The following is a 21,982-nucleotide window of genomic DNA, read 5'->3' as shown; positions in this document are numbered from 1 at the left end:
ACAAAGCTAATTATAAAAGATAATCATGCTCATGCTCATGCTCATGCTCATGCTCATGCTCAACAATTACATCGTACCATTTGTATGAATGGCAAGCCAGATGATGCACCTTCGTAGCACAAAAATCACAAAATCAGATTCAGCATCTACCATCAGCCTACACCCAGTCTTCAATACCCAGATGAAAGCTATAGTAAAAAAATGTATGCAACTAGTTCGAGAAAATTAAGGGGCAAATATTACAACACCCGTCATTCACTTCCACTCGCAGGGCCAACCAGGACTCCCTGGGAAGAACCTCCCTTCTCGATACCATCATCCTTCATCTCACCATCGTTCTTTCTCATCCTAATTTTGTACTTGGTCTCCAACTCAGCAATATCCTTTTTCTTCTTTTCCAAGGCCTCATTGAGCCTAGCAATAACCTCCTCAAGCCCCTCTTTATTCCTGTGGACAGCAGGCAACACTTCTTTGATGGTTCTCTCCACCAGAACACCTCCAATCATCCGGTAGCACCGCCTCGATGGGTCAAGCGGCTCAATAGCATTGATTACCAATGAGTGCTCACTCGCTTCCATCTCTAATTCAGTGATTTTCGAGTAAATTTGATTGAGTTCAGACCTCATGGCAGCATACTTATTTGCAACTGCTTGTTCATTTACTGGTTCATTTGGATCATCTTCATGTTTGCTGGCCATTATGGTCTACGAATGGGGAAAAATAGAAAGATAAGGGCATTACATGGGAATATTCTTCCAGCAAAGCACAGGTACATTCCAGCCATGTAAGCTATTTTTGTAGGTGGAACAGTGAGGTGTCTCCCAGGAATTACATGTAAAGTAAGCATAATACGTATGATGTTTATTCAATAAGGAAAGTCTGATTGGTTACACTGTCAACAATCAGGGACAGACAATCAAGCAGAAAAGGACTTTATTCCTGAATGCCAACTGGGTTGGCATTTTTACAAGGTAACAAAATTTGAACCTGAAGAAATGAAGGTTCTAGTTGGCAGTTAGCAATTTTGTTAAAAAAAATGAAAAGGAATCCAAAAAGTGCAGATTGTTTTAGAATATGAAAAATTGTCTGAAATATTGGATTCACAATCAAGTAATCTGATTATCGTTAAGAAAGGTTCTGAGATAGAGGCGTTATACGAGCTACTAATTTCATTTCTTCTATATCAATAACATCTATTAGTTCTTCTAAGCTTCGTACATGATTTGAATATCAAGAATTTTGGCCATCAACACGTTATACTATTAAGTGCAGATTTTTAATTAAAGCAGTTCCATCATGGGCATCTACCTCGTTTCTTTTTTCTTTTCTAAGGAGAAGGAAAGCTCACAAGTAACCAAATGAGACGGATGGCTCATGAAAACATCAACTCTACAACTATTTTTTTGATAAGTAAAAACCACAAACTACCACAACTATTGGTGCATAAGCCATTTACCCCACTACTGTTTTTGAAAATATTTTCCTTCCATCAGTGTGGCAGCAGTCCCAAATTGGTCCCTTTTTAATACTAAATTAGTGCATACCAAGAACCCAAGGGAAGATTTGAGACTCTTTTTAAAATTATAGGCATTTTAATAAAATTTTTAATTTATGATTACTATTTGAAGTAAATGTGTAGAGTAGAAGTTCCATTATTAGCTAGTAAAACCCACAGTCATAGACAAGGAAAGGTCTCTATATACAAACCTTGTCCCCCCCTCTCTCTCTAATAACTGAATCTTGTTCAAGAATTGAGGTTTCCATTCAATACCTCAACTAACAAGATATGAATACTAATAGATTAATTATATAAGTTAACAAAAAAAAAAAAGAGAACACTTTAATAAAGAAAAGGTAAGTTACATTTTTCCCTAAAATTTCTACCTCATTCTCAAGCGCTACCAAACTTAAAATGCCTATAAGCCACCCCCTAATTTGAAATCTCAATTTCAATTTGTACCACTATCCAAATCAGGCATTAATTTGTATTGAATTGAAAGTGGAAGTACATGCGTCGCACAGCTTATAGGGGTTGTGAAATGACTATCATATTCGAGAAGGTGGGGGGGGGGAGGGGAGAGAATACCAATATAAGCCAATCACGTTTTCCCCAAAATCCTCAATTCTCCTAAAAAATCTTCCTTCTCCCTTCCACATTCCCTCCTCACATCCCCACACTCAACTCATGCCATCTTAAGGAAAATAAAAAATCTCTCTTTTTTCTCCCCATATCCTCTCCATAGTTTTCCAGAAAGCTTTAGCCATTCCCAAAAAGTCACAACTCTATTATTCATGAAAAATGCTTGGAAAAGGGATGAACCATGGCATTCCACCTCTCCAAGACCATCTGATCCCTCTTCATTAGCACTCTTTGTTTCCTTATGTTCTTCAGTTATATCACAGCACAACCTTCAAATGCTATCACTATATCTTCAAATCTCATTTCCCATTCTACCCAATCCCACCTTTCAATTGCCTAAAATGTCTCCTACCTGGGCTTCAATGAGTGCAATGATGCCGATGATGCCCATCACAGCGAAGCTTGTCAAATTCATAAACCCCTCTTTGTATTCCACTTCAATTCATTTCCATTTCTTTTGGCTCAAACTTTGATGTTCCTTTTTAAGTATAGTGGGAGAATCCATACAGGTTTGGATTGGAATCCAATAGTGTTGGGCAGCTCATAGAATAACTATGTTGTGTATATGTCCCCATCAATGTGGATTGGTATCAAGTACACATGTCTTGATGAAATGAGGCTTTGATGATCTGGCGTTTCACTGAACTAGGATTTTTGGTTTTTGGAGACTTTGTGACGTACTCTTTTTACAATGAAGGCCAGGGACCTGAGAGAATTTGTGGGGCTGAGTTAATTGTCTGTGGTGTTTTGTGGGAATTTTATTGGTTTTAGCAATAATATATTTAGGGGTGCGTTTGGATGTTGAAGTGAGTTAAGTGGAGTTGAGTTGAGATAATAAAATATTGTTAGAATATTATTTATATTATTATTATTATTTTGAGATTTGAAAAAGTTGAATTATTTATTATATTTTGTGTTGGAATTTGAAAAAGTTGTAATGATGAGTTGAGAGAAATTTTGGTTCCAAACGAAGCCCAGTTTGGAAGTGGGCGCGAGTTCTTCATAAAAGGTTGAGAATATTATTTCACAGCCGCATACTTAATTAAAAACTTAAGGTTGATTCGTCAAGTCTCGAACCAAATCATAACGAAAAAACAAAACCTCATCTATCCCAAAATTGATGATCAGACTAACGAATGAACAGTATTTCACATATAAAATAGCATAGGGCTTCCCAAGTTCTCAGAGTGAAAACCAATACTCTCATTGGTCGCTAATATCAAGTGATCCTCATCGATCAGATCACACTAGCTAAGCCTAACACCAATTCTCTTGGCTAAAATGTAGCGGCAAATTCATAGGAAACCAAAACAACTTAATTATTATTATTATTCAAACATCTCAGAAACCAAACGAGTCCCTCGACTCGCGAGTTTAAAGATGCAGATGTACGGAAGAAAAAAGGAGAAGATGAAATAAAAGAAATAACCATATAATCTGAAGCTTGCTGGATAATGGAAAGAAGCAGACGAAGAGTATAGAGAAACGGAGAAAGGGTACCTGGGCGATGCAGCCGTGGAGAAAGATGCGGTGAATTTGCAAAGTGGCAGCCCCCTTTTAGGAACCGAAGGGATTCTTCTTTGCGGTAGGCGGACGGTATGCACCCAGCGTAAAATAAATCGCTCGGCTCCTTCTTTTTATTTATTTATTTTATCTTATTTTAATTTTAATTTATCGGGATACCGATAGAGATACAATTATTTTACCTTGAAATACCAACTAATATAATTATTAGACTTGCTATTCATGATAGAAGAGTCTCACTTCCCCCTTTAGAGAATGGTGGGTGTCCTTTCTCTCAAACAAACTAGAATGTTTGTCAGGAGAGAGTTTATAAAAATTAAGACAATATCCGTCACAAAAATATTTATGTGTGGAGAGTTCCAAAATATATTAGTAGTTTGGTTTGTAGTTTGGATTTTTTTCCTATATTGATAAATCACAACTGTAACTTCGATTTTATTGAATGAAATGAAATCTATTTTCATAAATAAATAAATAAAACTAATACAATGTTAATTTATTAAAAATAAATTTTAATTTTATACAAATCTTGTATTTTTTTTTATAGAGTCGTAAAATAGTTGATGTTTAATCATTATAATAAGTTATGATAGGAAGAGTAATGATAAATTTGCAACTATTTTATATTTTTATATCAAAATAATAGGTAATTATATAAAATTTATATTATTTTTTAGTAACATTGACTAATTATAAGATAGTTATGAGTGTATTATTTCATAAGAATAATATCTAAAAATATGGTACCCTTGTACAAGCTTTAATGAGTGTTAGGATTAGGGATGCAAATAATTCGGTCCGGACCGAATTCTGGACCTGTCAATCTCGATTTCAAAATATGTGGACCAATAAAATTCAGGTCAATCTCGGGATCTACAAATTTTAGACCGGACCAGATCAAACTTGACCAAACCCCTATATATATTTTTTAAAAATATTTTTAATAATTTAGCATATTATTTTATAGAGTAATTATATAAGTTAATGATAATAATTTTCATCTAATTTATTATCATTAACCATACAAATATATTAAATAATATATGTTATCAATTAATAATAAATCATAAATCATGTGTTAGTTTATGTCATTATATATAAATAGTTAATATATTTATACATACTCTCCTATTTACACTTAATTAAAAGTAATTAGGTAATTTTTTTAAAATACTTAAGTTGTAAGCAATCATGAATAATCTATGTACAATGAAATTATTTGATATTCATTAACCATATATAAAATGTATGACCTTATTAATAATTATGCATACTAAATAGTAAAGTCTACGTCAGTAAGTAGTAACTATCAACATAAGTAAAATAACTTTTCACATTAATAATTCACTTAATTTTAATTTAGTAATATAAATAGTTTTTTTATTAATTTATTTGAAAAAAGAAGAAAAAAAAATTAATTGGATCCAGTCCCTATGGATGTTCGGTCCGGTCCGATCTGGGGAAAATGATGGATGACCGGACCGGACCGACTTACTCCCCTAGTTAGGATCCCTGCTCGCCGCTCCATGTCCAAGCATGACCTGCATAAGTTGCTCAATCGTAGCTCGATTTCTAAGACCCAAAAAAAAGGGGTAGTGGATATGAAGGTGATTGACGCCTAGGCTAAAGAACTTTGGTCCAATGTTTGATATTGATTATAATCATTATTAAGTGAATTATTAAGGTTTTGAGTGCCCAGCATCTCAAAATCTTGCATTTATATTCAACGATGTTTGGACACAATAATTGACAAGAAAGCATGCTGCAATACACATCACACAATTCAAAATAATCTTAATTGAGGAAACCATATGGGAACCAAGATACAACCCAGATGCCACAACTGTATTGTCTTAAGCCATAATCTATCTTGTAGATCAACTTTTAAAAGTTCTGCAGTCGGAAGGTTGCAATAAGCCAGGAACTGGGGAGCCAAGATCAAGGCTCAAAAGTCATGCTTTCAGCCTCCCGTCTCACTGACTCAAACAGCACAGACGACAGGTATCTCTCCCCAAAGCTTGGAAAAATCACCTGCATAAGTAATATCAAATGGAAAAAAATTATACTGATAGTTCCAGAATTGCAAACTGAAGTTGGAGAGTACTGTCATTAGATAGATTGACCTACAAACTTTGCATGAAGATCATTTGGCTATATTCAAACTTAAGCCTGAACCAGTCTAGTCGATGAATCGTGCAAGTTACTGCCATCTGTTATTCCAACTAGTCACTTTAAAAAAGGCACTTTAGATTACAAATTATTTTTAAAAAGTAGAAAATTCAAGACCGTGATGATTAGTGGCTAGTCTTGATTTGATTGAAGGTCATAATTCATGGGTGAGCATGAAGAGGAGATAAACAGGGTCACAACATCAGCCTAACAGGAATTTTAAAACGAGTAGGAGACCTTTCAAAGATGGCCAAAATCCCATCTTTCATCATGACTCTCGAGTCAAAAAGTGAATGTGCTCCCCGGTACTATTACTGTTCTCTAGTCAAATTATACAAGGGAATTCACCTGACTAGACGTCCACAGATTGCAACAGGTGTCTTGTCAAAACTTTGTTTTATACGTAGGTGTCTTGTCAAAACCGAAAGCAACCATTTTTTTTTATAAACAGCTGATTATAGGCAATTAATATGTTGAATGGGAACATTATTCGTTAGCTGATCATACCTAAATGCAACTAGAAATTTCTAATAGGCTAATCCTACTAGAAATTGGACATGAATGATCAAACTTACAACAATGAGCTTTCCAGCATTCTCTGGTCTCTTAGCAATCTTAATTGCAGCGGCAGTGGCAGCACCAGATGATATTCCCACCTGGGACAGTCGATCCCACAAGCAAAAGGCCAATAAAAAACCCAAAATAAATAGACAAAATAAAAGAAGAGCAAGGAAAGTGATTTGTATATTGAAAAGAATAGGATTCAATATCATTGCCCAAGATAGCATTAAGTTCATTACTGAACGTTTTAGAAGATTGAGAACACTTACAAATAGACCTTCTTTCAGAGCAAGAAGCTTTGCAGTTTCAATTGCTTCTTCACTTGAAATCTAGCAAATTGCACATATGTCAAATGTAACAAATGAACAGATGGAAACAGCTTTTGGCTGTCAAAAGTAATCGATAAAGTTACAATTACAAATCAGGGGAAAAGCATAACATATGTAACACAACAATCAGATTTAATAACTGGGAAAGAGATAAGAGTCATTAGATCTGATTGATAATCTTACAGATTAAAAATAAATAGGAAATGAGCACATGTGAAAGTTAAGCTTCTGCTTCAGCAAAATAGTATTCAAAATCATATGAATGACCAACCCAGCCCACATCTAGTCATTAATCTTGTGCTTTACTTTCTATTTTTTTAATAGAAATTAGATTCGAAGCTACATTATAGTTTCATGAAACACTGGATAAAAGATTAAAACTCATATATAGTTTTACAATTATGGCTTATCTTGGATCCATCTAAGGAAAGTTTTACTTTATTCCAATTTCAACCACATCTAAGCATTTCTCCATTTATTTTTTTATCTTACGAGAAGTTTGTTGCATTCTCAATGATGTCCTCGTTAGGCTCAACTGAAAGGCATTCTCAAAACAGAATTCCACTAATGTTTGTAGTCTCTAGCAGGGGCAAATGTAGAACATGGATTAACCTGACCCAGCCCACGAACACTAACTTGTGGGACAAAGACAACAGAAGAACTGTTGTAGGAAGCTTAACATAGTTATGAACGACTTTTTTCTTTATTCTCTCTCTCTCTCTCTCTGTCTTTTTTTTTTTTTTTATTCTTTCCTTTATGCAGCATAAAAAACAGACAAATCCCATCGGTATCATCAGAATAATGAAATGGAGGAAGATGACCAAGTTGACGGTGTGAATCAATTTAAGAGTAACAACTCTGTTGCATTCTGAAACATGTCCATGTTTGGCTCAGCTGAAAGGCATTCTCAAAATAGAATTCCACTAATGTTTGTGCAAATGCAGAACATGGATTAACCTCACTCAACCCAGGAACAGTAACTTATAGGACAAAGACAACAGAAGAACCGTTGTAGGAAGCTTAACATAGTTATGAACGACTTTTTTTCTTTATTCTCTTTTTTTTCTTAACATTCTTTTTATGCAGCATAAAAAACAGACAAATCCCATTGGTATCATCAGAATAATGAAATGGAGGAAGATGATCAAGTGGATGGTGTGAATCAATTTAAGAATAACAACTCTGTTGCATTCTAAAACATGTCCTCGTTAGGCTCAACTGAAAGGCATTCTCAAAATATAATTCCACTAATGTTTGTAGTCTCTAGCAGGGACAAATGCAAAACATGGATTAACCTCACTCAACCCAGGAACATTAACTTGTAGGACAAAGAAGAACTGTTGTAGGAAGCTTAACATAGTTATGAACGACTGTTTATTTTATTCTCTTTTTCTCTTATCTTTCACTTATCAAAATAAAAAAATAGACAAACCCCATCAGTATTGTCAGAATGACGACATGGACAAAGATGACCAAGTTGATGGTGTGAATCAATTTTGGAACATGTTAATAAGCAATGATATTTTTCATAATATTACTCATTACCCATAACTTCCAAATATTTTTATCAGATAATTATGCTTTTCACATTATCAGAAAGAGAGACACCCAAGACACAGGCTGCATAGAAGTCCCTAATGCTGATATAATTTGATATCCTACAAATAGTATTAATTCTTTTTCTAGGCTATAGAAGATATTAACTAATCAAAGAAGTGTGAGCCATACTTGAACAACTTCATCAACGATGTTGACTTCCAAAACACCAGGAATGAAACCAGCACCTATCCCTTGAATCTTGTGAGGACCTTGACCAGCATGCATAATATCTTTAAGTTAGTCAAGATAATCCTATCTTCTGTTTCAGGAAAGCAGCATTTTTTTTTATAGGAGGAAACCAGCATTTTAAGTTCATATTAAATTGAGGAAAAATCTAGTAGTCAAAATAAGCTACAAAAGCTAGAAAAAAAGACTCAGCAAGCCATCTTCCTTGTTTTCAGGAATGAGTACATATTATACCTGTAACAACTACATATTTCAAGGCATGGGATTCCCAAGCTCAAAGCTTAGAACATTTATCAACTCGAAATATTGTGCATATATGAAATGTTTATTATTTTAAAATAACTTAATTGGTAGTGGGAGAAATTAAAAAAAAAATAGATAGATTTTTTGTTTTGTTTAAAAAACTATCTTTGTTCGCTTACTGAAAAAGCAGTAATTTTGTTTCAAGGGATGGAATGTGTATAAAACTGAAACCTAAATTCCCTTGCTCCCTTTGAAACACCCTGATCATACCGTTGGTCTATAGTGGGTAGCTACGTTTTCTTTTCGCACAGGGAGGTAGCTATATTTGAAAAAGTGAAAAAAAAAAAACAACTCACTTGCTGATTACATATTAAAAGACATGGATCTTTAGAAGAACTTAATAGACATCTTTAGAAGAAAATTTAGGCTTCAGGATTGAGAAGGTTGCAGGTAGCATAAATGCAATAGATACAATTCAACAAAGAACAGTAATTAATTTCATATAACTCACCAGGCTTCCCTCCAGATAGAACAGGACTTTCAACAGGTTCCACGCCATACAACTAGTACAAAAGAAAGACAACGAGAAACTACTCGTAAGAAAGGAGCAATAGCTACAGAAGAATGTTTTCCACACTAAAAGCTAAAGCTAACCTTTATGGTAGGGTTCTGCTCTTTAAGAAATTTTCCAACACCTGTAATGGTACCACCTGTACCTATCCCAGAAACAAATGCATCAATTTTCCCTCCAGAGCCTTTCCATATCTCTGGTCCAGTGGTTTCATAATGTACCTAAACCACAAAATAAACATCGTTTTAACTTTTGCAAACACCATATCCATCTTTGTTTGTTTTGCTGGCCCTCTGCTTTGTCTTGGCTCGATTCATAGTCTTTCAAACACACCCAATATCTATTCCTAATCACTAGTTGTGATCTATCATTTAATGATTGACTGCATCCATGATGGTACTTGATTGATGAACTGTACCTTTGGGTTCGCAGGGTTTTCAAACTGCTGAAGTATGTAGGCATTGGGTGTCTTTGACAGTATCTCTTCTGCCTTCTGAACAGCCCCTTTCATGCCTTTTGCAGGATCTGTTAGAACCAACTCAGCTCCAAAAGCTCGAAGAATGATTCTTCTTTCAAGGCTCATTGAAGCAGGCATTGTAATGATAAGCTTGTAACCCTTAGCTGCTGCCATAAAGGCTAACCCTATGCCAGTATTACCACTAGTTGGTTCGACGAGGACACTCTTCAGCAAGAATTAATATATCATGGTAGAAAGAAAGGGAGATTTGTCAGATAAAAAATCCAACCAAATGAAAGTAACTGATATTTTATCGGTCTAGCGTTGCGTGTCACAATCATACGAGGGGAGAAATTGCAGGTTATATAAAAGATAATTAGGAAAATCTGTAAAAGGTCATTATGCACTCAAGAATGAGATAACATCACTTATATAATTCATATTTTTCTTTTATCAAACTAGCAATACAAATCACAAGCATGTTTTTTTTTTTTTTTTGATAAAACACAAGCATACTATTGGTTAGTCTTACATATGGCATATATATCCAGACTTGAGAGTATTTCCAAAGAGTGTCACCCCTATTTCATCATGCACAAATCCTAACCTAAAGGCTTCTTCATAAAAAAATCAATTAACCTGCCCAGGTGTGATAAGGCCCTTCTCCTCCGCATCAGTAATCATACTATAACCAATCCTACACATTAGAACACACTAGTCAGCGGTCAGACAAATTGGTTGTGACCCAAAAGCTCAAATAAACATTCTTTCATTTTTTCCCCTTCTATAAGTGTTGTTCAAAACAAACATTCAGGGATGTCCCGACTATGACTAGCGTAAGAAGGAAAATCAAAGAATGAAGAATCAACAAAATATTACATGAACCATACCTGTCTTTCACACTAGAGCAGGGCTCCATCATTTCAAGCTTAGCAGCAATACGAGCAACGCAACCATCCACAACATTATTGAGATAAACCAGTGGTGTCTGGCCAATCAACTGTATATGAAGTAAGAAAGGTGCATATCATAGTTAGCAAATCATTCTAACATAAAAGAATGAGATAATCCTGGACCTTCACATGTAAACATCCGTAGGCGCAACTTACTCAGTAACATCTGAAGTAAGTTCTCCTACGAATGATTAATTATTAAAAAAAAAAAACTTACTTCAGTAACATCATTGGCGATGCCGGACTTTTCAACTGCCATGTTTTCAGTTTGCTGCAACGAGAAAGCGGAGTGTAAATATACGGTAAGGAAAATAAATGTCACAAAATATGGAGCCTTTACTTCTTTGTGCTCCACAATCAGTAATATTGAATCAGAAACATTTGGTTGCAGAGACAGAGTAGGAAAATTGTCGACTTTCCCAAACCTTCAATATTTTATTGATTGGGGACCCAAGAAAGGAAAAAACGACCTCCACTTGACAAAACCCAATTCAAACTCTTTTAGCTTATTTGTCTTACTTACCCACATTTCTTTCAGCCAATCAACAAATACCAAAACGCGATTTCAAAGTCCGTCTGTCTTACTTTTCCACAGCTTTCTGGATAGCCATCCAAACAGCGGATCAAAGAATCCAAGAAAGCATCAACCTTTAGACCTTTGTAAATTACTGAGAAATGCAAAATTATATCCCTTGTTCTTTAATCCTTCCTATAAATCAACTAACGTTTATATTCGATTAATGAATACTGGATAAACCAAGAAAAAATAGAATTTGACTATACTTCATTATTTCGAGAACAAAACTAAATTAGTACTTAAGAAGACGAAATAAGCGTGATCGACGAGAGTTGTGAAGCCAGATTAACAAACATACAGGAACTCTAATATGAACAACTTAAAAAAACTGAAGGAATAGAGAGAGATGAATCACCTTGACAAAGGGTCATGGGAGCTGGAGACTACGTTAGCGTTTATAACTAGTCAAGCATGCACATTTTATATGTGTTTCGATGTGCTATGTGTGACGTCAAAATCGAGAAAATTTTCTTTGAAAATTTTCTGTATTCTATGTTGGGCATAGGGTTATCCGAAAGGACCAAGGAGGGGTCAATTCGATGTGCAACTGTGAGGGCTAGAAATGAGAAGCCCAAAAGATCAAGTTTTGGCTGTAACTGCCTACTGAGCAGATTGAACCTGACCCGTTTCCAGGGCAAATTTGATTATTATAAGAGTAATGTTAGAGAGAAGTCACTATAGCAATATATATTTTATATTAACTGTGTGGTTGTTTTTAATTAATTGTTCTCAATACTCACTTGGAAAGATGTGTAGTTTATATGATATTACATCATGTATACAAAATAGATACTCTAATAATAATTTCTATCTATATTTATTCTTATTATAAATATAATGTACTTACCAAAACAAGACGAGGGAGAAATAAGCAAAAATGGAAACTAACCTGGTAACAATACGGAAAAATGGTATTGCTCACTGAGTCACTGCAACAATTAAAGTGTCTTTTCATAGTCAAATGACAAAAAAAATATTCTATTTACAAGGATTATTATATTTTATTTTAAAGAAAAATATTTTAAACTAGTATATAATACACCTAATAAAATATTTACATGATATAATTTAATTTAAAAAATAAATTTTAAATTTTACAAATCAAATCTTACTATTTAAATTATATGTATGATGTGTTCTATATACCGATTTGAAAATAGAATAGTGCCAATTACTAACTTTGTTTAAATTCTCAACATCTAGGTGATTATGTGTCATCATTTTTGTTTTTATAAAAAGTCTTAAATAATTTAGGACTGTGAAAATATCAACAGTACATTTTGGATAGAGTACTACTACATTCACAAATGAATTACATAAAAGCAATCACATAAACTGAAATAGTTTCATCTGATCCGTTATATCTACTTTACAATAAAAATAATTTTATAATCTAACGAATCAAATCAAGTCACATTAGTTTATGAAATTATTTTTATATAATCCATTTGTAACTAGAATATTTCCCTTTTAGATATACAAATTATAACCTTTGCTTGGTTTTGTCAGTAAGGGATTATAAACACAAAAAAATGATAATTTAAGGACTATATTTGAAAGGATTAACCAAAGTGATGATAATTGCAAAGAGTTATTTTAATCGTATGCGAGTAAAAGTGAAAATATATATTTCTACGCGAGTAATTTGGACAACATATACCCATCGAAGACAACCAAACCTTATCCTTGTAAGCACCACCCACCTCCTCAGTACCCACAAAAAATCACTCACTAGTTCCTTCCCTGGGACTGCAAAAACATGGCAACTCTTCACTTCATTCCACCTCCCACCTTTACTCTGCTCAGACAAAACCATCCTACCAAACTCTCTACTGCATTCCAGCTCAACCCACGGACACGCCCCAGTTCGTGCCGGTTCTTATCGGCCATTGTCAGGTCCTACAAAGTGGTCATCGAGCACGAGGGTCAGGCCACCGAGCTGGAGGTGGAACCCGACGAGACCATTCTAGCCAAGGCAATTGACTCGGGCATGTCCGTGCCACATGACTGCAAGCTCGGTGTATGCATGACTTGCCCGGCACGGTTATTGAGCGGCTCGGTAGATCAGAGTGAAGGTATGCTCAGTGATGATGTGGTGGAGCGCGGTTATGCGCTGTTATGTGTGGCGTACCCACAGTCGGATTGTCACATCAGGACCATTCCTGAGGATGAGCTGCTGTCCTTGCAATTGGCAACAGCTAATGACTAAATTCCCAATTTTGTTACTTGAATATGTATACGTATATCTACCATGTTGGTTTCGGAATATTGTTGAATGGAGTTGGGGTTTGATTCTCACTAATGATGATTTTCCTTTGGCACTTTTAGTTGATATTTGTGTACTCAACTTGGTTTATATCCTGTTTCTAGTATGTCATTATTAAGATTGACTGGGTCATCCGAGGAATATCATATGAGACTGCCTCTAACCCAGTTAAGTCGAGTATCGAAACCTCAGCTGGAGCTTGACTGCAACTCGTTCATGGTGTTTAGACTCGGGCTTCATAAAACAAAGTCCAATGAGCTTGAGCTAGGTTGGGTCATGGATGCTTCTTTTGTCACTCCAAACAAACCCATATAGCTAGCTTTGTTCATCTTAAGAGTTGAAAAAAAAAAATTGTTCAAGTTAGTAGAAAAAAGTTTCATCCAAAGATTATAAAATGTATACGTAATAAGTAACCATTTTCACTCTTAAATTTGGGATTATTTGAGTTTGAGATCACTCCATAAGAGCTGGACAATGATAGATTCATCCGAAAGGGTATAATGTTAAGTGCTCAATACCACCAAACATTGTAGTTTGAGGAATACTATGCATCAGCCACTATTCATTCTCACATCACACACCTATAATTTTTTCATAGGTGTAAGGATGTTTTTCATAGAGTGTTGGGGTGTTTTTCATAGAATGTGAGGTGTGAAGTGGTGAATAGTGGCTGAAGAGAAGAATTTTTCTTATAATTAATAACCAAAAAAGCAACTGGATAACTTATTGAATGAGTACATGACTTTAGAAGGAAATAAGAATCACAATTTGATCTCACTTAGAAACAAGTAAAGTCCAATCCTAATTTTGAGGCACGTTTTATACACAAGCTGAACTTGAGCAAATTGATCGTATTCATGATAATCCGGTTTGTTTTTCGGTTTCATGAGAGTGCTACTGCTCAATCTGATAAGCTAAAACAAATCTCGGTAAATTACGGGATTTGAACATTGTGTAGTTGCAAAATCATAAAGTTTACACTAATGAAGACACAGATTTATTCATATCAAATCAAGAGACTCAATAAGAACTACTGGAGCTGCTGAACAGAACAGACTGAATATCCGGGTTTCTAAGGAGTAGATAAGGGAGCAGCTTTTTTTAATCTTCTTTGCTTAAGCTTCACCTTCACATTAACGCCAGTATCAATGATAGACTGAAGCACAATCTGAAGCTTTCCCTCCAATCTATCCCCCTTCCTTGGGGTGTAAACCACATCATGAATGTCATCAGCCAATGCTCTCTGAGCCAGAACTGAACCCACAGCAGCACAAGCAGTGGCATTTCTCGTTGAAGCCAGCTCAAACTTCATATCCTTGGAAATGGAATGTGCCACAACCACCACCTTACTAGTCACTCGGTGAATCACACAGGCACGAACAGAAGCCTTGGATATGTATATGTCCAGGCAAAAGGGTTCATGGTAAGGACCCGTAAGTTGGTTGAAAGTAGGCGTCCTCAGCTTCTTCTTCTCCTCATAGAAGCTATCCACTTCGTCAAGCAGAGACGTAGAACATTTGTTATTGAAAACCTTCGGATGAATTTCACCTCTAGAGGAAGAACTAGGGCTCTTGTTTTCCTTCTTCTCAACTTTTTTTCTTTCATTTTGATCATCCTTTTTCTTTGAAGATTTCCTCCGATGGAAGTCAAAACTGTACTCTTCAAATTCCTTGGAGTCCCGGTCAAGTTTATAGAAAAGATTGCCCCGAATTCTCATGTTATCAATGTCATCAAAATCCGAATCAGCTTCAATGGGTGGGGAACTATAATCAACTACCTCATCAACCAGTTCCTCCATGAGAAGGCTCGTTCCCGTGGAAGCCCCATCCGTGCCCCGCCATGCTTGAGCTAATCCGGACGAAACTCGCCAGGCATCATGGTCCACAAGCTCGATATCATAACCACAGGACTGAGTTTTAACATCGGAGAACAATGGAGAGAGATTAAGGCTATCAGAATAATCAGATGCTGGTACTGAATGTCTGGTTGCTTCATTCTCCTTGTCAAGAATTGTTGTGGGGGCGTTGGTGCAGACTCTATACTGTCTTGAAAGAACATGCGAATTCACCACGGATGCGAAGGCGAAACTTCTTCTCAAGAAACTCGTTGTCATGAGTAGAGGTATAATGCGAACCAAATTTACCAAAAAGAGCGGGAGTTCAAAGGAGCAAAGCATCAACCATCTGGTGGGCGACTATTGCTCTTACCACCCGGACCCACTCGACGCTTAGTTTCGTGAATCAGAAAACTTCAATGTTGAGAGCTTGTCAAATCTTTGTAAAAAAATTCTTGTTCGTTTACGCTCCAATGGCCTTTGATTGGAGCGACACCCATCACCGACGCTTCTCTCTCCCTATCAGACGCGCGCGAAATGAACGAATACGGCCGCTTAAATAGCCATCGCTTTTGTCAGGTTTCCCCCATTTTTTTTGGTATAATTTGCTTCATTTATAATCTAAAATGACCTAATAATTATCTAAAAACTAATATAGCTCGGTTGAAAATACACGTATGAACCATCCGTGTAGAAGGAGAGGATAAACACGTTATTTTTAAAAAATATCTCATCTCATTTTATCATTATAATTTTTTTAACTTTCAATACAATTAAAATAAATAATCTAATTTTTTTAATTTTAAAATAAAAATAATATTAAAAAATATATTCTAACAATATTTTATTTAACTTTTTAATTTTAATTTTAACTCATTTATAAAAACAAACGAGTTAGATTTTACAGCAATGATAAAAATATAAAATTATCCTTTCAACCCTCGAGATACGAGATAAAATCTTAAAAACTATTATATTCTTTTAGGTTGAGAATATTTATGTTTTTCCTCAACTTATTGGACAGAATTTGCATTATGTAATAAAAATAACGATTGAATCAATGAAAATCTAGAGAGATTGAAAAATTCGTCATCCAAGCTCCACAAAAATTGAAATAGAGGGGTATAGAACAAGTTACAAGAAGCAATACCTGTATGTTTATACCCACATCAAATTATAAAGATACCACCCACCTATTCATAATCTTCATAGACAACAGCACACAATCATCTTAGCTGGGTGGGGGGCCTAATTAAAGCTTTGGTACAGCTCCTAAAGGGAATATAAACAGAACATGAAATGACACTGTTTTATTTTTCTAAGGCCAGTCCTAAACTCAAAATAGCTGGCAACACTTGTTTCCATCTAACGCCCTGTTCCATGACAATTTCGAAATGGCAAGGCATCAACAATGAAGGAAACAGATTTGTGAAACACCAGCACCCTTTGAGATCGAGCCGATTAGGACACCATGTTATGTGCACCCATTAGTCTCCCTCCACCAGAAGAAGGCAGAAAAGAGGCTCATATTGAATCAAATACCATCTATTTCAGGGCGGGAAAGGAAAAAGAATTTGACCCTCAACCAATTAAGACATAGATGGCATTTGTTTCGTTGTGAAGCCGCATGTAAAAGGGGGAGGGAAGGTCAAAACAATAAACAAAGTTTCTACAATTAATCATACGGCATTGCTGTCAAGTCCTTGATGCTGTTTAAGGCCGTCCTAATTAACTTCCACAGTCACCTAGATCTACCGTCTGATCAACATTAGAAATACAACTTCTCACCATGACAGAGCAAGAAGCAGGACAAATGTCACCATTAACACACATACATCGCTACCATTAAACGGTTAGTGATTACAGACAAACCATTGAGAAAGCAAATGAGATTTTTGGGTGTCATCATATCAGTGGTTACCATCTTCAAAGGGTAGTCATGTCTATCGGTAGTAAGCCTGCTGATACGCTGGTGGAATGCCATTCCCATAGCCCGCATATGCAGGATAGTTCATCGGAGCTACAGGGTATGATCCAGCAAGGGGAGGAGGGGCCGCTTCTGGAGAGTAAGCATAGGGATTTGCTGGCGGACTTCTGCTGCCATACATGGGGGGTGGGGAATGGTATTGAGGGACGCCAGCAGGGTACTGACCATGAGAGGGAGACCTGACAAATGTAGGAGCTGCAGGGAAGGAAGATACATAAGCATTTGTCAAACGGCCAGCCTTGGCAGGAGGCATAGGACCACCATTGTTGGCCCGTGTTCTTTTGTTCGCAGGGACTGCAGCTGGCTTTCTCTTCTCTGTCTTCACCTTCTCTAGCTGTTCAAGGCGTTTCTTGAGGTTTTCTGGAGGGAACTCAGCCTCCAGCTTATATTCTTCAATGCACTTGATTACAGCCCTGAGAGCTGATTGCTCTTTACGTCCAGCTAGTTGCTGCAAAAGTAAAAACAGCAATAATACCAATTAATCTATGCATATTTGATATAGTGGAAACAGTGCTCCACCCAACATGGATGGCCCTAAAGTCCTGAAAGTAATTGAGTTATATTCCTCCAAATCTCGGCCAGACTTGCATGCATAAAGTCAAGATTGTATTTCATCCATGAGCAGTGGGCTTTCGAGTGCCAAGCTTATTTGGTAGGAGAAATTGCTTCAGAGAATAAGATAGGGTCAAAGCTCATGAATCTGTATACAATGGCATGAGCAAAACCAAAGTAATAGAGACCAGACATCTGAAACTAAACAAAGAAAGATAATCTGGTTTTGCAAATAAGTACAGCCCATACCCCCCACACCCCCCCCAAAAAAAAAAAAATAGAAGATGAAAGATAAATGTACAACTCATAAGATTTGTTAGCAAAAAAGATCCAAAGCTGAAATAATGAAATAACTACCGAAGCTCGGCCAGGGCTACTGGGATCCTCCAAGATGGAAGCTGCAGCTTTCTTTGCATCCTTCAAAAAGGCTTTCAAAAGAGGAACAGGAGGGAACTTGTCCACAAGGCCAACTTCGTAGGTAAAATGCACTGCATCAAGCTGCTGTCCCCTGCTGATTAATTCTTCAATCATATCTACACACAAGACCACCTCCAAAGTATTAAAAGCTCAACTAAACCAGATACTCATCACAAACATTATTAAAAGTCATGAGATTATGATATCATGCTTAAATATATCTATATCATAACAACAATCAACGAATCATACATCAAGTAGGTTCTAGGTTCTACAAACAGATACAGAAAATAACCTAGCTTTTATCAACAAGTCATATGTAGAAGTATTTGTTAATTATCTTTTATAATCTATTTAGGCTCTTATTCAATTCCACAAGTTAATATTATTCATAATAAATAACTACTCATAAAATCAACAGAAAGAGCCAAAGCATTGAACTCGAGACAAATAGCGGGAGTACAAAAGATAAATTTGAAAATCCATATGGCACAAATACTTGTTAGTGTTTGAAATTTGAATGAAAATAAAATAATTATTTTTGCTAGGGTGTTAAAAGGTAATATCCTGCCACGATATGAAGGAAAACAGCAAAAAAATAAGAATAGGACGAACAACACTATCAACAATATGATATGCTTTCAACATGAGGATGCGAAGAATGCTGAAAAAACTTTCATATTACTGAAATACACTCCCGTCAACCAACGGCATGCCAAGTTGTCCATAACATAAACCCTTTGCATCCTAAAATTTGTAAAAGACCATCTAGACATTTGCTTCTGAAGTGATTTTGGATTTGAAACTGCAAGAATTCATCCATTGGACATGTTCCTATCCAATCCATCACATTAACTATAACAGATATTCAAAGATATCAATCACATAAAAGTACCGCTGCTTTCTCCGAAACGTCGAAACTTGTATCGATACACGAGATCTCGGTAGTCGGAATCCATAAGCAGAACTAACCGACAGCCCATGAATTACATACCCCCCCCCCAAAAAAAAAAAAAACTAAAACAAAAAACCCCAACAATCCTTGCTCTAAAGGTCCATGCTTATTGCAGCGCCTCGATTATCCCCAGTACTGAATATGATGAAGAACGTATGGAAAACTGGAAATTTAAGTATTTCAAAACAGAAGAAATTTAGCCTTACAAAAGCTGAGAACATGACATCTGGAAAAGCTGGCTTATGGTTTCCTAACCCAGACCATCGAAATACCCGCGATAAATAAAACAACAAAATTAAGAAACAAAGCATACCGGGCATTTTATCGCCGAGCCCAAGCGAGACCGCGAGCTTCGGCATCTGCTTCCGCCACGCAGACCCCACCACAAGCTTCCTGTACAAACCCACGTCTTCCTCCTTCACAATCCCAAAGGTCACCAAATGCTGCAGGAACGTGTGCACGTCCGGAGTCTTCACATTCTCTATACCACCGCGCTCCTCCAAGCTTGCCTTCCACGCCTCAGCGATGTCCCTGGCTCGTTCCTTCACGCTCGGCGTCACCAGCAGCCTCGAATTTCCGATCACCGGATCCACCACCACAGGTATCAAAGACTCCAGCACTAGAACGCAGGCCCAGCCCAAATCGTTCACTCTCTCGCTTTTCTCGACCCTTTTGTCGACAGGAAACACCTCCGATATCGATTCGAGAACGAACCTTGGCGGATCGATGCACTCGGCCAAAGCCAGGGGCATCTGAGCTCTCAACATGTCTAGTTCCTTCTTTTTCCCGGTGATGAACCTCCAGAATCCGAGAGCATCCATTTTCAAGCAAAACGACTTAAGAGTCAGCAAGAAACCGTCGTCGTTATCGACCTCTCCGTTCTCATCGTCATCGGAAGCTCTCTGTAGAACCGAAAACGCGGCCTCTTTGCTTGCCTCGAGTTTCTCCAGGGCGATCTCGACGCTGCCTTGGATGGTGACCTCGCGCTTCTCAAGCTCGTTGAGGGAGGCCTTAGTTTCATGGTCTAGGTTAAGGATTTTGTTTCTGATGGCCTCGGATTTCTTCAGGAGGTTCTGCTCCAAGGATGAGAAGTGGTCCGAGAGTTCCTTCCAGAGGAGTGTGCAGCTCGTCATGAGTGAGGTTTGCCGCTGGAACTCATCGAAGCTGGGCGGATTCAACTCCGACAACTCTCCGGGATCGGGGATAGACCCCATGGCTTCGCCGTTGGTCACCGCAATTCACTACCAGAAAAAGCAGCAGAAGAAGCAAATCGAAACCCTAGAAACGAAAACGAAGGGAGAGAGAGAGAGAGAGAGAGAGGAGAGAGGAAGAAAAAGGTACAAGATAAAGTCAAGTGAGCATTGAACAAACGGTGACGTGACGTGGACGGAATGTGGAGAGACACGTGTTATGGCGTCTAAGAAAAAAGTAAGATGGAGGGCTGGCGATAGAGTGCGCATGGGGTGCGTAGGACAAAGAATGGTAAAGTGGGAGTAGTGACGTGGGATAAGGGCATGTTTGGGATGGATGGAGTAAAGGACAAGAGGAGAGAGTTACTTTCGCGGAAACCGAAGTTGGATAAAAAAAAAAAAAAAAAAAAGCAGATAGGAAAGAGATAGGTTGGGGAGAGGGGAGAGGGAGCAGAACCACTGACCACCACATGGGGTGGAGTCAGATAAAGTGTAAAAGACGTATTTGCTAAGCTTAAGTTAAAAATGTAACATATTTGTACAGAAGCACATCGTATTTTCGTTTAGAAGGATAAGGACAGAGGCATCAGCATGCATGCATGCGCGCGCGCGCATCACCATGACACCTCCTCAGTCATGTCTTTTAGGCTGGACGCTGTACTCCTAAAAATCTTACCTTGTTGCTTTAGCCTCCAAAGAATCTTTGCCATTTTGCTTAGTTTTCCTTTTTTTTTTTGTTTTTTTAAAGATAGGTTTTAAATTTACCAATTCATTTTTAAAAATAACCACTATTTACCATCTCACATCTCACTTTTTATGAAAAAAATTTTCACACTTTTTAAAAAAATTATATATGAAGTGTGTGAATGAATAATGACTAATGCATAGTATTATTCTTTAAAAAAAAAAAAATTGCTAGATTTTCACATTTTTAAGTCTATGTAATATTACTTTTTTTTTTTTTCACAAATAAATCACACTCCACTTACACTTTACACTTCAATCTACCCTATACTACCCTCTTGAATTCTCAAACTCATTTTTTGTATTTGTATAAATTCTTCATAAAATTAAAAATGCCAAGTAATCAGTAAAACTGGTCTGGTAGTTACGTTTAGATGGGCCCAGAGTGCATTAGAAGAGAAATTGTCTATAAGTTAGAATTGGAGGGTAAAAAAAAAAGGGGGGGGGGAAGGCGGCCCGGTGGGAGGGAGGTTGGAATTTTTACTTAACTTAAAGCACCCCCCACTTGCTTCAAATTTAGATGTATCAGACCTCGGACCTAATTAGAAGGGTAATAATAATGACAATGATTTCATGCATCTTCCATGTCTGCTTTTTCAATATATATATATATATTGAATTATATATATATTGAATTATATATATATTGAATTATATTATATATATCATTAATATTTGTTTCTTACAACTTCCACCTGTATAGATGATAATTCCATCCACACTTGCCC

The 21,982-nt window shown here is 36.7% G+C and overlaps 5 protein-coding genes across 6 annotated transcripts; 1 reads left to right on the top strand and 4 right to left on the bottom strand.

Moving 5' to 3' along the window:
• Positions 1-10: 10 nt before the first annotated feature.
• LOC109007287 (probable prefoldin subunit 2) lies at positions 11-3,755 on the bottom strand. Its single transcript, XM_018986902.2, has 2 exons — positions 3,641-3,755; positions 11-704 (listed from the first exon to the last, which is right to left on the bottom strand). Exon 2 carries the CDS (start codon positions 696-698, stop codon positions 252-254), a length of 447 nt encoding a protein of 148 aa, XP_018842447.1. The 5' UTR covers positions 699-704; positions 3,641-3,755; the 3' UTR covers positions 11-251.
• Positions 3,756-5,475: 1,720 nt separating this feature from the next.
• On the bottom strand, positions 5,476-11,689 carry LOC109007288 (cysteine synthase). 2 transcript variants are annotated; one of them, XM_018986904.2, is made up of 11 exons: positions 11,665-11,689; positions 10,950-11,003; positions 10,670-10,779; positions 10,419-10,476; positions 9,741-10,004; positions 9,406-9,543; positions 9,263-9,314; positions 8,452-8,531; positions 6,664-6,723; positions 6,409-6,489; positions 5,476-5,695 (listed from the first exon to the last, which is right to left on the bottom strand). In XM_018986904.2, the coding sequence occupies exons 2-11, from the start codon at positions 10,989-10,991 to the stop codon at positions 5,603-5,605; spliced, it is 978 nt and encodes a 325-aa protein (XP_018842449.2). In that variant the 5' UTR covers positions 10,992-11,003; positions 11,665-11,689; the 3' UTR covers positions 5,476-5,602. The 2 variants fall into 2 exon arrangements, with proteins under 2 accessions (XP_018842449.2, XP_035547740.1); XM_035691847.1 differs by lacking the exon at positions 11,665-11,689 and adding an exon at positions 11,256-11,293.
• A 1,290-nt stretch (positions 11,690-12,979) lies between these two features.
• Positions 12,980-13,641, top strand: LOC108989144 (ferredoxin C 1, chloroplastic-like). Its single transcript, XM_018962660.2, has one exon. It carries the CDS (start codon positions 13,069-13,071, stop codon positions 13,516-13,518), a length of 450 nt encoding a protein of 149 aa, XP_018818205.1. The 5' UTR covers positions 12,980-13,068; the 3' UTR covers positions 13,519-13,641.
• A 679-nt stretch (positions 13,642-14,320) lies between these two features.
• LOC108989145 lies at positions 14,321-15,988 on the bottom strand. Its single transcript, XM_018962661.2, has one exon. It carries the CDS (start codon positions 15,749-15,751, stop codon positions 14,648-14,650), a length of 1,104 nt encoding a protein of 367 aa, XP_018818206.1. The 5' UTR covers positions 15,752-15,988; the 3' UTR covers positions 14,321-14,647.
• A 1,065-nt stretch (positions 15,989-17,053) lies between these two features.
• LOC108989147 (FRIGIDA-like protein 4a) lies at positions 17,054-21,012 on the bottom strand. Its single transcript, XM_018962663.2, has 3 exons — positions 19,634-21,012; positions 18,306-18,481; positions 17,054-17,844 (listed from the first exon to the last, which is right to left on the bottom strand). The coding sequence occupies exons 1-3, from the start codon at positions 20,532-20,534 to the stop codon at positions 17,353-17,355; spliced, it is 1,569 nt and encodes a 522-aa protein (XP_018818208.1). The 5' UTR covers positions 20,535-21,012; the 3' UTR covers positions 17,054-17,352.
• Between the last annotated feature and the right edge of the window lie 970 nt (positions 21,013-21,982).

The sequence above is a fragment of the Juglans regia genome, chromosome 7, assembly GCF_001411555.2.
Source record: "Juglans regia cultivar Chandler chromosome 7, Walnut 2.0, whole genome shotgun sequence".
In the NCBI taxonomy this organism is placed as follows: Eukaryota; Viridiplantae; Streptophyta; class Magnoliopsida; order Fagales; family Juglandaceae; genus Juglans; species Juglans regia.
Note: the sequence above shows the minus strand (reverse complement) of the source record. Positions and strands in the feature narration are given on the sequence as shown.

Excerpts from the sequence above, each read along its gene's own strand:
- LOC109007287 (XM_018986902.2), bottom strand. The coding sequence starts at position 698 with ATGGCCAGCAAACATGAAGATGATCCAAATGAACCAGTAAATGAACAA.
- LOC109007288 (XM_035691847.1), bottom strand. Across the intron at positions 9,315-9,405 it reads AGCAGAACCCTACCATAAAG|TTGTATGGCGTGGAACCTGT; the intron begins GTTAGCTTTAGC and ends CTTTTGTACTAG. Across the intron at positions 6,724-8,451 it reads TCGTTGATGAAGTTGTTCAA|ATTTCAAGTGAAGAAGCAAT; the intron begins GTATGGCTCACA and ends GCAATTTGCTAG.
- LOC108989144 (XM_018962660.2), top strand. The coding sequence starts at position 13,069 with ATGGCAACTCTTCACTTCATTCCACCTCCCACCTTTACTCTGCTCAGA.
- LOC108989145 (XM_018962661.2), bottom strand. The coding sequence starts at position 15,751 with ATGCTTTGCTCCTTTGAACTCCCGCTCTTTTTGGTAAATTTGGTTCGC.
- LOC108989147 (XM_018962663.2), bottom strand. The coding sequence starts at position 20,534 with ATGGGGTCTATCCCCGATCCCGGAGAGTTGTCGGAGTTGAATCCGCCC. Across the intron at positions 18,482-19,633 it reads GCTCGGCGATAAAATGCCCG|ATATGATTGAAGAATTAATC; the intron begins GTATGCTTTGTT and ends TCTTGTGTGTAG. Across the intron at positions 17,845-18,305 it reads GTAGCCCTGGCCGAGCTTCG|CAACTAGCTGGACGTAAAGA; the intron begins GTAGTTATTTCA and ends TTACTTTTGCAG.